This window comes from Phaenicophaeus curvirostris, chromosome 3 (genome assembly GCF_032191515.1).
Source record: "Phaenicophaeus curvirostris isolate KB17595 chromosome 3, BPBGC_Pcur_1.0, whole genome shotgun sequence".
NCBI lineage: Eukaryota > Metazoa > Chordata > Aves > Cuculiformes > Cuculidae > Phaenicophaeus > Phaenicophaeus curvirostris.
Window position 1 is genome coordinate 6,670,408 of NC_091394.1, and position 13,478 is coordinate 6,683,885.

General features: G+C 41.3%; 1 protein-coding gene across 1 annotated transcript; it reads right to left on the reverse strand.

Moving 5' to 3' along the window:
* Positions 1-1,085: 1,085 nt before the first annotated feature.
* On the reverse strand, positions 1,086-5,106 carry LOC138718528 (interferon alpha-inducible protein 27, mitochondrial-like). Its single transcript, XM_069853035.1, has 3 exons — positions 4,883-5,106; positions 2,105-2,251; positions 1,086-1,269 (listed from the first exon to the last, which is right to left on the reverse strand). Exons 1-3 carry the CDS (start codon positions 5,028-5,030, stop codon positions 1,241-1,243), a joined length of 324 nt encoding a protein of 107 aa, XP_069709136.1. The 5' UTR covers positions 5,031-5,106; the 3' UTR covers positions 1,086-1,240.
* Between the last annotated feature and the right edge of the window lie 8,372 nt (positions 5,107-13,478).

Sequence of the window (13,478 nt, forward strand, 5' to 3'; positions counted from 1 at the left end):
CCTCCACTCATCAAATAATTCAATTTAACTTTGCTGCAACTGGAGGCAAACACTGACTTCTCATGTCCCTTCAGGAGGGTGTCTAGGAAGGAGAGAGAAGGCTGTGCCTGAGAGCATGAGGTGCACAGGTCTCCCAGATGTGGAGAGATGCAGCTGAAATGGAAACACTGGAGCTGGATAACAGAAGCCACTGGAGAAAAGCACTGACTGCAACACCACAACCCCAGCACCTCTTAACATTCATACTGACGGTGTGAGATTTTCTCCCTTCATCTTGTGTTGGGGAGAGGGAAGGAGAAGCTGCACTGTGTAGCTTTGTTAGAAATACATAGGGAGGGAGATGATAGGGTAGGGGGCATGACAAGTCAGAAGGACACAAGGAAGATTGAAGTGTAGGGGAGTATGTATGTGGGAATTTGTATAAGAAATGGCCAATGCTACATGTATTTGAGGAAATGACATTGGATGGGTGAATATTAAGGAAAGAAATCAGGTGTGAGGGAAATAGTGAGAGGTTCCAATAGTGAGACCCATATCAGAGAAGATGGGCTCTCTTTCTCTCCCCTTTTCAGGCATCATAAGAAGTTCACAGGAGTGGTTTTTGTCTAATTGCAACAAAACTCTCAATAAACAAACAGGGACTTTACATTAATGTGAGAGACCTTAGAAATAGTAGATGGATACAAATATTAGTTACATATTTGAGGTATGACATTTCTTGGGACCTGTTCTCATTAGCTTATGTGTATTTTTAGTTAAGTAGAACTTAATTTGATAGCTCATTAGGAGCACATCCAAAAGGAACCACTGGATGCCCCTTAGCAAGTGTTCCTATACTTTTCTCTCACAACTGGTTGACTTTTGCACTGTGATCACATTTTGTGAAATAAAGAAAGCAAGCCACCTGTAACTGGAGAGTCTAGTGTTGCTAAACCCAGGATTTTTGTAAGAAAAATTTGCAGTCCAAAGTACCATAGTTTCCATTAATCAGTTTGTGTTTGTATGTGCCTGCACTTCAGAGAATGTTTAACCAAGGAAGAAACTGCCCCTCATCCCAATTCACACCAACTCCATGCAAGATGACATCATTTTAAAGGAAACTTTATTTGTGCGTATGGAAAAGGCTTTGCCTTTTATGTTAGTGACAGGGAGAGCTAAGAAGCGCAACTGTTGTCAAATACCGTGTTGGTAAAGGATGAAATGTTTCGCAGAACTTTCTGGCCTGGTGCTTCTCTTCTACTCAGCGCCTTCCTCCTTTGCCACCCGTTGCTAAAGCCAAAGACAAAGAAAAGTGTGAAAAAAAACTTACAGCAAAGTTGCAGTATAAAGAAACATACAGAATATCTGAGCATTTGTTATAAACTTTCCCAGGTCAGAGACCAAAGACCTGTGTTGTAACTTTGAAAGAGACCTTTTGAAATAAAGAACTTTAATGCTGTCTCCAGTTCTCTATCATATACCCATACTAGACTAATGAGCTTCCTCACTGATGCATTCAGGTGTAGACTAGGCTTCTCATACCTTGGTTTGATTTATCTAGGTGTGGGCCACATTAGCTTGGCAAGGAGGTGAGGAAAACTTGTGCTTTGAGCTGGTAAGTCCAGGCAGGCGCCTCTGCTTTGGACCCAGCAAATTTCCTTTCTAGGTAAGAATGCTAACCTGTTCTAAAAGGCTACAAGACGTGAATTCAAGATTTCATCTGTCAGCTTGGTAACTCCATTCTCAGGTTTCACATTTTTCACCTACTTAAGCTGTTTCTGTGTTCAGATGTGAAGCTCTTGGTTTGGTCCTGAATTTGTGTTTCTAAAAAAATTAATGAACTTCCAACGTGGTGTTGATGAAAGCATAACCTAAACTTCCACCAGCCTTTTTTCTGTCACCATGAGTTTCAGATTTCTGCCTCTGCTATCCACCTGTATATTTGCAACTTTATGTGATAGTTATTTCCACTAATTCCATCGTTGCAGCTTCCTACCAAGTATTAAGCAACAAATAGGAGACATTTACAGCTTTTCATCGAGTAAATGTATAATTCAGCTGAAATCCTGCTGACTTCTTGGAAGTCATTTGTTATTTCATCTTTATTACAAGGACTCTCACTTACAGATTGACTGGACAGTGGAAGTTGTACCACCCCTGGGAGTTCCACCTCCATGGGATCTGGCCTCCTGGGACATCATTTTGGAGGCCTGGGATCCACTGGAGATCCCCTTCTCAGTAAAACCTGATGAATGGGTTGAGCCTTTGGCACCTACAACAGTTACAAAAGAGAAGTTACTCACTGGAAGGAAACTTACAGGATAACTATAAACTACTATTTTTTTTAAAAAAGATTAAGGCTAGCAAATATCTCAAAGAATTATGGAGACTGCTTATTACTTGACTTGTTTGATCAGTACTCCGCTTTTTACCTACCACCTCTGGGAAGGGACATTTGCAGTGTTTTGTGGACAGTCTCAGAACACAAAGAAAATCTACAAATATCGCACAGGCTGGTTTTGATAAATTTGGATCTCCAATACAATTTCAGCCTGGTTTATCTCTGCCAAAATCACAGTTTTCTGAGGAACTGCCTGAGGACTGTGGAACAAACTCCTACAAGAACTAAGGATAACCTCACTTCCCACAGCATAAACCTCTGCATAATAGATACCTGTAGAATTCAAACACAGCGAGCTGTGGTAGCTAGTGACCAATTAATACGTATGTCTCCATCTCATGACAAATAAGCCCAAATCAAAATATTCTATTGCAAAGTCTTCTTCTCCTGGGAGAGGAGTAAACCATTAGCAATGACAAATGTTGGTGATAAAGTTTAAAGCATTCCTGAAGGATGCTCAAATATTTTGGTGATGAGCTTGTTATAACATCTTCTGTAAAGTGATACTGAACAATACTCATGCTCCGCGGCAGAATCAGCCTCTCCTTCGAGCGTGTTTGTTATGGGGGGAGGAAGGGTTACAGCCTGAATGAAAAGGTTAAGAAGATGTGTTTGAAGAGCGAGAGATTTCAGCGAGCACCTGCGGAAATGAAATCAGGTCCTTTTAGCTCTCAATCAGGCAGAGAATGTGTGGCAAGCTCTCCTGCTGCAGGGAGCCAAACCTCACACCTGCCTTGGCAGTGGTACAGAGATAGTATTTTTCACATGGATAAAAACTCTCTTGTAGTATCTCCCGTAGGCTTCCTTGAGTCATGCAGATTTCTCTGCACCAAAACCAGTGGCTTTTATAGAACTGCATGGTTGATACAGTCATGGAAAGAATAAAACCAGGCATTGTTAAATGTTTACTTTGCTTCTCTCCTTTCTAAAGATTATCAGCTCATGGAGGGGTACAATTCTTCAGGCTTTTATTGTGGAAACTGCAACTTCATGCTCTGTATATGCATCACCACTGAAGAGTCTGCCACTGGTTATGGATATGCTGTAGTGCTCTTGTTTGTAACTGAAGGCAAGACTGTGCAGCTAGCTGTGCTCTAGCTTACAATTAGTAACTAGCAACTCCTGAGCACCAGGATTTCTGCTGCTAATGCACTGTGGTGCCCGAGAGCAGCTCTTTCTGTTCTTCACTCTCTATTCTCCTTTTCTCCTTACTGTCTTACATACTCTTTCCTGCTGCTGCTATCATCCCAATAAACAGTAACCTAAAGTCACTGATGAAATCATAAAGAGTAAAAAGTAAAAAAAGCCTCACAAGAGTCACATACACCATCTTTCTAAATATGTCGCTTACTTCCTTGCTGTCTAGAGAACCTCAAGCTCTGAGCAATATTGGCATCAATGCGAATCATATCTTAAAACAAAATAACATACTTCCTCTCAACCAAGCTTATTGCATTCTTGGCTATGAAAAGATGCTCCAAATTTGGACCCTGATCAGCTCATCTGGCTAAACCACCCATTTTATGGCTAGAAGATTCAGGTTCAGGTAAACCATTCAGTAGACTTCTAGCTGCTTACTATGAAATGGGTAGACCAGCAGTTGCCCAATAAGGCAGAGACCTTGTACTGAGCCTGCAGCCCACTGCAAATCACACTCTTGACACATGGGATATGGGGGTTCAAGGCACCTAAGGGTTTTGAAGTCTTTATCCAAGGTCAGCCTGCTAACTACCTTGCTGTTGGGTAAAGCAGGATTACATGGGACACTCTCCTCTGTGGAGTTATGCCTGCTTAGAGGATGCTTGTAGAATCAGGCCCCACAGGCAGGACTGGCAGGGAGAATACCTTGTGCATGAATCCCACAGGATCTGGGGTTAAACAAGAGCCAAGGTGCACAGACTGTTCTGTGCATGCAACAGAAAAGCAAGCACCTGCAGGTATCGCTCATGTGAAAGCCAGCGATGCCTGATTTTAATACTTAGATATGTACTGTCAAGGATGTGAATATATTTCCTTTGTGAATTCAGCTCTTGGACTGCAGCTAATTTCCCTTTGCTATAGTGTTTGCATAAGGTTTTATGGGTTCTCCTTGTATGGAAGTGTATGAGTAAAGAGCAAGGGAAATCTGATAATTTATATGAAATGTAGGTACACAGATCATGTTCTTGCATAAGTGTATCGTTGCTTACCACCACTATGACTTTCCATATTATTGATGATTCCTAGCAGAATGGAGGCAGCACAAACTTTACATAAACACTGTCCTGAATCTCATGAATACCACATACGTATGTCTACATTCGTGCATAAGTACATGAACAGAAAACACCCTTAATAGCATCCCACTCAGAACATGCAGTTAAATAGAGAAATCTTTTGTCTTCAGTGCAATAGAGGAATATAGGAGAGAAGAGATTACTTGGCGGGCTTGTGAAATTTCAAGAAAAAAACCCCTTTGCCCCTGTGCACTAAACCACAAAACCACACACACAAAGTTCTTACCCATTCCTTGGAGAGTAGAAGTAGGACCTCCAGATCGCACACCTCCCCCAGAGGACTTCGCTTCGTGGGACATGATCGATGAAGCGATTGATCCTCCTTTGATTCCGGAGGAAGTGTAACCAGCGTTGTGGACATTTCGGTCAGCCATTCCTCTTCCTGACAGTGTGGAAACCACTGCAGTGTCGCAAGGCTCAGCCTGGCTTTTTTATACACCGTTCAGCTCTCAGCTGGGAAATGAAACTGCTACCACAATCAGAGAGAAAGGAAAGTGAAACTCATCCAGGAAACGAAACTAAACTTTGTGAACATGTCTTTTTATTGCTGTTGTCAAGGTGAAATTTAGTCAAACCAGCCAATTTCCTTTTATGATACTAAACCAGATTAGGAGCATATTAACCATTGATTGGCAACTGATGAGGCTGAGAACTTCACTTCTTCATTCTTTTGCATTGCACCCTATTGTACTGAACTGCACTTGGTTTAGCCCCTTGTTTTAAGAGCTAATACAACTGTGAACAAAGATTATAGACAAAGAGGGAGCAAAGTGGTGGTCATGTTGAAACTGAGTTGGTTGTAGCACCCAAGGGTTCAGCTCTGGTGCAGCTACCCTCAAAAAACAGAGATCTGGGAGTCAGAACTCCATTAATAATGGATGCTTAAAAATAATTTCTTTATAGAAGGAACTGTTAGGGGGCCTTATGTTGTTCAGGCAGATTGGTGCAGATGTTTTGTTCTTCCTTATGCAAATCCTGCTAAAGCAGAGCCTCCGTCTTTAAAGAATGGGCCTTTACAAATGGCAGGCCCTTTTAATTGCAGGATTTGGAGTAGAATAGAATCATAGAATGGTTTGGATTGGAAGAGACCTTAAAGATCATCCTGTTCCAAACCTCCTGCCATGGGCAGGGACGCCTCCCACCAGCCCAGGCTGCCCAAGGCCCCATCCAACCTGACCATGAACACCTCCAGGGATGGGGCAGCCACAGCTTCCCTGGGCAACCGGGGCCAGTGCTTCACCACACTCCAGCTCTCTCAGCCTGTCCTTATAGGGAAGGTGCTCCAGCCCTCTGATCATCTTTGTAGCCTCCTCTGGACCCGTTCCAACAGTTCCATATCCTTCTTATGTTGAGGATTCCAGAACTGGACACAATACTGCAAGCAGAGTCTCACAAGAGAGGAATAGAGGGGCAGAATCTAGAAGGTGTTTGCTTTTACCTTTACTTTTCAGCTTATTATAAAAACTTTGGACAGTCTATTCCATGAAAGTGAAGGAGAACAACATCAATCTCCTGCACTTGTGCTAGGGCTGTGCCTGTTTTGAGGTCTTAACAGCCCTGGCCCGCCTCCCTTGGACCTTCAGTGTTCTTTCTGCAGCTCCGTTGCAGTCATACCTCATTGATCAGACTGGGCTACAGCCTTTCTTCATGGCTTGACCTTGGATCTGTCTGGTTAGCAAGGATAAACTTGCCCAGCAATCCCTGGACAGTGACTGAGCCCGGCTGCCATCACCAGATCTGAACCCAATTTGTTGACTCATGTTTCTGGCTTGACCTTGGACTTGCCTCATTTAATACCACAACCTCCTGTTTAAAAAGATAAAGCGTCACTGCTTAAGTGGTATTGGAAACAAGCACTCATCCCCTGAGCTCGCACCTTCCAGAGGTCCTCTCCTTATTCCAATTCAACCAGAAAGATGTGCTTCTCCTCTCACCTGCTGGCTTTGCGTGAGACGTTTTCCTATATAGCCCCCTTATTTTTTTGCTTTGTTTTACTGGTATTTCTGGTTAGAAAATATAACTTGCAAGATGTTAGGCAAGTGTAGTTGATGCCTAGCTAAGTCTGCAGGGAGCCTGGCACAGAAGCATTAAAGCAGTTTAAGTCTTTGGGGACCGTTTGCCAAAAATCCAAGCAGTGATAATTTAAGAGCCAAACTGATGCAACCTCTAGTTAAAGTATGGGAGGAAAGAGAAAATAACTAAGTTGTATCACTGACCCTGACATTATAACAGTAAATTGGATCTGGGAGAGCATCTGAGTAATTTCCCAGCTTGAGAAGCTAAAAATCTGAGGAGAGGAGAAGGGTAGTGTGAGCTGACCTGAAAAGAATCCAGTGTCACTTCTGAGCCTCATAGAACAGAGAGTGAAAGCTGTGAATACCGAGAGTATGATTGCCTTTATTTTCAGTGTCACTATGATTTCACTAGCCTTAGGTGCTGAAGCATTTATACACGTAGCTAAAATACTTGGATGTTCAACTCTCTGAGTTTCAGATTCAAACGAAATCCTTAAGTGTTAAAATTCATGCACTCTCTGGATTGTGTGCCCTTTGAAAGGAACTCGAAAACCAGAGGCTGGATTGGAAGTACTCTGAAAATATGAGCCATGGGCGTCCTTCCTTTTTTCAGTTAAAAACTAACGAACTGAACAAAAAAACCCCACAACTGAAAAAAGCATGCTAAGCTGAAAACACCAAACAAACCCAGAAACCAGATGTTCATGCAAGTCTGCTGTATTTTGCTCAGGAATGACCTTACTCATTTGTGTCTGTGGATATAAATTGCTGTGTTCCTGATGCCTTTTCCTTGAAGTCCTCACTAGCATGACACTTAGAGGTATTTTCCTCATAGTGAAACTGGGCAGCTGAGCACAGACATTTATCTCTGTGTCGCCTGCTTTTGGTAGTCACCTTTTTCATTCCAATAACACGTTCATTGAAGTCACTTTTTCGTAAGCATTTTCCCATAAACCTCTGTTTCAAAAGAGATTATTCAAACAGCTTTTAAACAATTACTCTTTTGAAGGACCTAATTGAAGGAAATAAACCTGTAGAGAATCTGACTGAACCAAAGATCTTTGGCATCCAAGATTATCTATCTGTCACCCTGTGACCTATTTCCTTCACACTACTTTTTAATTTTTGTAGCAATTATAGTGTATATGGATAATACCTATTAGCATATTTATGGTCATTGCTTCATATTTATTGTCTGCACAACTCATTAATCTTCATCTAGTGTGTGAGGCTGACAGCTCAATCTATTCTGCAATCTCTGGGCAGCAGCCATATCCAAAAAGCTTTTGTTTCCCTGTAAATAAACTGTGTTCAGGACCAGAGGACAATGGTACATCATGCAATGATTGACACAAGCCATGGCTGCTAATCAAAAGTAGATTTTATTACCAGCTGAGTCAAATGCATTATGGGGCCATTGTTCTAGCGCTGTCAGGGCAAGAGCATACGTAGTCAGTCACCTTCTCAAGATGGGTTGATTGTTCTCCAAGATTAGACAGAGTTGCCTTATTATCCATCCCAGACAACAAGGCATCTCACCCAAACAGACGCCTTTACAGAAACTGCCTGTACATTGAATAGATTTGAATTGCTAATGCATAATCTGTCCAGCACAGATGTGCAATGAATATTTGGATGTTGTTTTGCATGTCAGTTGAGAAGGCTGAATGATGAGGTGATGATCATTCAGTGATGGGTACTGGACATTTGCCAACAATTGAGTTTGAGCACTTTCCCTGACAGTAATCAGATCAGCTTCCAAAATGCCTTTTCTTCAATTCACTGACAATTTATGTTAGAAGATAATGCAACTCTCTCACAGTTAACACAGTTGGCAGTGATTTGCATTTTTTTCATATAATTAAATTTTTCATTTCACCCAAGAAGAAATACAGATAAGCCGCATATAACTGATATACATATTCCAAGACACTTCCAAAGTAACTTCACTTGAATAAGAGGCCATCTAGAAAAGTCAAAAATGTTGAAACTCTTGGCAATACAGGTGGCACTAGTTTTATTAGTTATGAAGCTATGTTTGCTGTGGAAAAATTAGGAACTTTGTAATCAAGCTGTATTAGGTGAGCTCTCCAATTAAAGCAATTAATATAATAAGTATTTAAGATATGACCATGGTCATGCGTGGAGAAGTTTAGCAAAGCCACAATGTTCTGATTTAAAAATTTTCAGGCTCTGTCAGGATCAACTTAGTATAAAATAGAAACAAAAATGAACCCCACAAGATTGATATTGTGACATCAGGGATCTAATATGGATTCACACAGTGTCATCCCATGATGATGTGACTGTGACAGTGGTCTTTATGTAGTCATAATCAGAGAATTATGTAAAAATCTAGATTAGAAGGAAGCTCTGAAGATCATCTAGCACAGCCAGGGACTTACCCTGTTACTTCCTCAGAGTCTCAGTTGGTTGAGTTCTCAGTATCTCCAAGGATGGAAATTCCAGAGCCTCCCTGTGCAATTTGCTCCAGTATTTGACTAAACTTGTAGAGATTTCCACCCCCCACCCCCACCCCCCGTATATCTGGTCAGAATTTTGCAGTTTGTGCCTGTTGTCTTTTCTCTGTGAACCTCCAAGGAGATTCTTCATCTTCTTTACATCCCTCATTAATTCATATCTAAAAAGCACAGATAAAATGCTACCTTTAGGACATAAGTAGCTAAAAAGCTATTGATAGCTTAGACAATCAGATGTTCATGGTGACACTTCTGATACCTTAAAGATTTTACCTTATATCTTTATTTAGGTGTGTATCTAGTGTAACTCTAATCATATAGTGAAACACTTTCCCTCAGAAATAAACAATAATGTTTCTCTAGAGCTTCTAGAGCTCTTTTTAGAATATAAAGTAATTAATGCAGGTTTGTTACCTGTCTTTCTAAGATAAAGATGAGTACTCATGAGTAGGGGTAGAGGGAAGAATCACTTCCTTTAACTTGCCAGTCTTCTCACTAGTGAAATTTAATATAACTGGGAAAAGAGTGGGAAATAATTGAGCCAGAAGTTTTAAAATCCAGGTCAGAAAGGGCTTTACAGATAATTCTGATTTTTCCATGTGTCGTCCTTGTTCAGGGTTCGATTGAGTGGCTCTCATTTGGACTTCTATTGTAATTTTCATTTGTCAAAAGCAAGACATTATTATTCCTATACAATAGAAGGAACAGATCACAAAGTTGCACTACTGGCTTTTTAGGGGAAGAAAATTCCATGGATTTTCCAGCCAGAAGTCTAAAAACAAATCTTTGAATAAGTGACATGAAAAGAGAAAGCTTGGACCATGAATGGAGTTAGAAGGCAAAATCTTACTAGGTGTCCACTTCACGCATTGGAATTCCAGCCTGAGCTCCCTGCAGGTGGATCCTACCCCACACTGACACTTCTGCTTTTAATATCGAGTTTGTGAGCAGAGTGAGCTTGATATAGTTTATGCCAGGACTTTGCTCCACAATGCAAACATACCAGCTGAGGACCTGCTCAAAACAGACTCTGCAAAAGAGGAAACAGTCCTGCCTTGAAAATAATATCTGAAGGTCAGATGATTCACCTAGATGGGGACTCAGCCCTTTGAGAGCAGTACCATAGGAACAGGGGCTGGATGCACCCCTCATCCATGGGGTCATGTTCTTATTTGTCCTCTGTCTCCAAGGAAGTGCTCGTTATTTCTTTTGGCTTCCCACTAATCCTTTCCTATCCTGAGCTACTACATGCTTTTGAGGCGCTGAAATGAAGGCCTGGGCATCACTCTCAAGGCTGTTAGTTTCTCCTGCAAGGAGAACAGTACTTGAAAGATATCATGGAACAGCCAGTGCTTAATGTTCTCAGTGAAGTAATTTTTTATCCCAAGACATTTAACACAAGCCATTACTCCTTCACAGAAGGATACTCTCCTTAGGGCTAAAAGTCTTGTTTTCCCAAGCACGAGAAGTTACTTCAGCTGACAAATAGATGTCAGTAAGATGGTCTTTATTTTTTCAGTCTGAAAATGAAAGTAAATATGAAGGGTGGTTCCCTTATATATTATTCTATTAAAGAAATACATACGTAAGCAGTAGAACTGTGTCATCTGCTGAGTTAAAATTCCATTTTATCTTGAGGCTGCAATTTCCCCATGTACAGTTATACTAACAAAACTTCAAAATACAGGAATATAGGCTACTCTTGACAACAGGGAGGAAAAGAGTATTAATCAGTTCATGGAGTCTCTAGAAACAGATGTACAGATGGGAGGAAAAATTGTAAGTTGTTCTCGCATCTAGGAAGCAGATTTATGAAGGCAATAGACCAAGTACATAAGCCACTGATTGATTGTACCTGTCCCTTAAGAGAATATAAGATGATTTTTTTTGGAAGAAATGCGGTGAAAAGAAAAATAAAAGGTGAAGAAATTGAGTTAATGGACATGGTGTATTTCAAAATGCCTTTAGTAAGCTAGCAATTGTGATTGCATTTGAATAGTAGTGGGAGCTCAGTGTTGTTAAAAATAACACCATCTACAAACATTAAGTTAGCACATACAAGCATAGGAACCTCTTCTAGTTCAGGAGTGCCACACGGATGTGCTCATGACACAGCATGTGCTCCAGGGTAAGTGCTGAGCCATTCAGAATGACTCAATCCCCTCAAGGCAGATGCTCCATCAACCTGGTGTGCCCAGTTCCACAGAGAAGCAGTTGGCAGAAAAGGAGGCTGTGATGCCTACCACCTGCAGCCCAAGTCAGAGGACGTGAGTTCATTTGTGGTCTCTCCAATCAGCTTTCTTCGTCACCTCCTGTACTGCAGCTTCTGCATCCAAGGAGTACACTCTAATCACCTGTGTCTGAGATCAGTGTTGCAGGGTCCAAGGGGCTGAAACAAATTCCTGTTTTCAGAAATAAAAGGGTAAGTCTTGTCAGAAGACAAAAGTTGAGTACAGAGAGCTTAACGTATATGGACCTCTCCTCCTCTGTGAGCTGGAAGCAATATTATTTTCCTATTCCCAGGAGATATCTGAGGCCACATATATTATGATATTCGGGCATTATGGTAAATAAGCATAGTATGAACATTTAATGTGGATAAAGAAGTTTCAAAACATAATACAAGTGAGTATGTCTGAAAGGGTAATAGCTGCAAGTGCCTTCACAAGGGTTTTGAAAAGCTATTAATGACAAAGCAGCTAATCTGTTACATGGGCAAGGAGTCTGAAGACCAGATGGACTGATTTACTTCTCCGCTCCAGTTGCAAGATATGTGGACCAGTTTCTGGCCACGCTTAGAAAGTTTCCTTGGAACAGCAGTAAGAGCGGATGATTCTTTCAGACTCTTCTAAGCCCTAAGAGCCTGTTTTAATCATAGAATCATAGAATCACAGAATCACCAGGTTGGAAGAGACCCACCGGATCATCGAGTCCAACCATTCCTATCAAATAATAACCCATGTCCCTCAGCACCTCGTCCACCTGTCCCTTAAACCCCTCCAGGGAAGGTGACTCAACCCCCTTCCTGGGCAGCCTCTGCCAGTGCCCAATGACCCTTTCTGTGAAAAATTTTTTCCTAATGTTCAGCCTAAGCCTCCCCTGGCGGAGCTTGAGGCCATGAGAAGAAACCTCTTATTTTATGTTTCTTGTTAAGTTTTTGCATCTGAAGGATGTTTGGGTTTGGCATTAATCTCTTCTGTTTTAAGAATGTTTACATTGTTTACATGACTTACTGTCATGTAAATTCAAGTAAGTTTTCTTATTGTCATTGTTACAAATAGATGTCTTGCAGCATCTGAGATTTTGTAAAGGGTGGCCAACAATTACAGCAGCATGATAAGGATGAAGTACAATGAAAAAAGCACAGAGCGAAAGCTGTCCCTGGAAAGATCATGGAATCTGTTCTCCTGGCATCCACACCTGAAGATAGGAAAGGTGAGAAAACAGTCAGCAATACTCCACATGGATTTACCAAAGGCAGATTGTGCATGGACAACCTGATGATCCGGTGGGTCTCTTCCAACCTGATTATTCTATGATTCTATGATTCTATGATTCTATGATCTCTGTGTCAAAATGTCTGGTGTCCCAAGTGCTGGGAAGGCCTTCATATCGGAAAGAAAATAAAATTTCTCAGAAAAAGCTGTCTGTTAAAAAGTTTGTAGCTGTAAACAAAAGAAACAACTTCCTCATCCCTTACAGTATTTAGGGAAACGTCTGCCCATGAAGGCTGGACATTGATAGATGCCTTGAATCAATAGTGCCTTCAGAAATTGGATAACTTTCCTCGAAACAGAAGTGCCTCTAAACTTCTGAGCATCACCCACTTACGACAACAGAATGCAAGCCTTACAAAAAGGTTCATCAAGGAGAACGTAATCCTTGTGGCTAGTCCTTAGATGGGAAAGAAAATGTTTCTCTATTTATAACGCTAAAGCTGCTGGGCAAGACAAAGTGGAAGACTTAAATTAAATGTCAATTCATGAGGTACTAACAATAAATAATGGAGAGATTTCTGTTGCCTTTGGTGGCTGCAGATAAGCCACTGGATAAACTATTTATTGCAGGTAGGTTGTGTAGTCCTAGATGGATCATTCTGTCCTAGATGGATCATCTCCGTGTTTTGTTACTTGGATGAGAGAGCAGGATGTGAGGCTGTGCTGCCTACATCATAGAATCATAGAATCATAGAATCATAGAATAACCAGGTTGGAAGAGACCCACGGGATCATCGACTCCAACCATTCCTATCAAACACTAAACCATGCCCCTTAGCACCTCGTCCACCCGTGCGTTAAACACCTCCAGGGAAGGTGAATCAACCCCC

What these genes read in the sequence shown, in the direction of transcription:
- LOC138718528 (XM_069853035.1), bottom strand. Translation starts at nt 5,030, where the DNA reads ATGGCTGACCGAAATGTCCACAACGCTGGTTACACTTCCTCCGGAATC. An exon ending in TTCTACTCTCCAAGGAATGG is followed by an intron (nt 2,252 to 4,882) that starts GTAAGAACTTTG and finishes TAACTGTTGTAG; the next exon opens with GTGCCAAAGGCTCAACCCAT. An exon ending in TTCCACTGTCCAGTCAATCT is followed by an intron (nt 1,270 to 2,104) that starts GTAAGTGAGAGT and finishes CTTTGGCTTTAG; the next exon opens with CAACGGGTGGCAAAGGAGGA.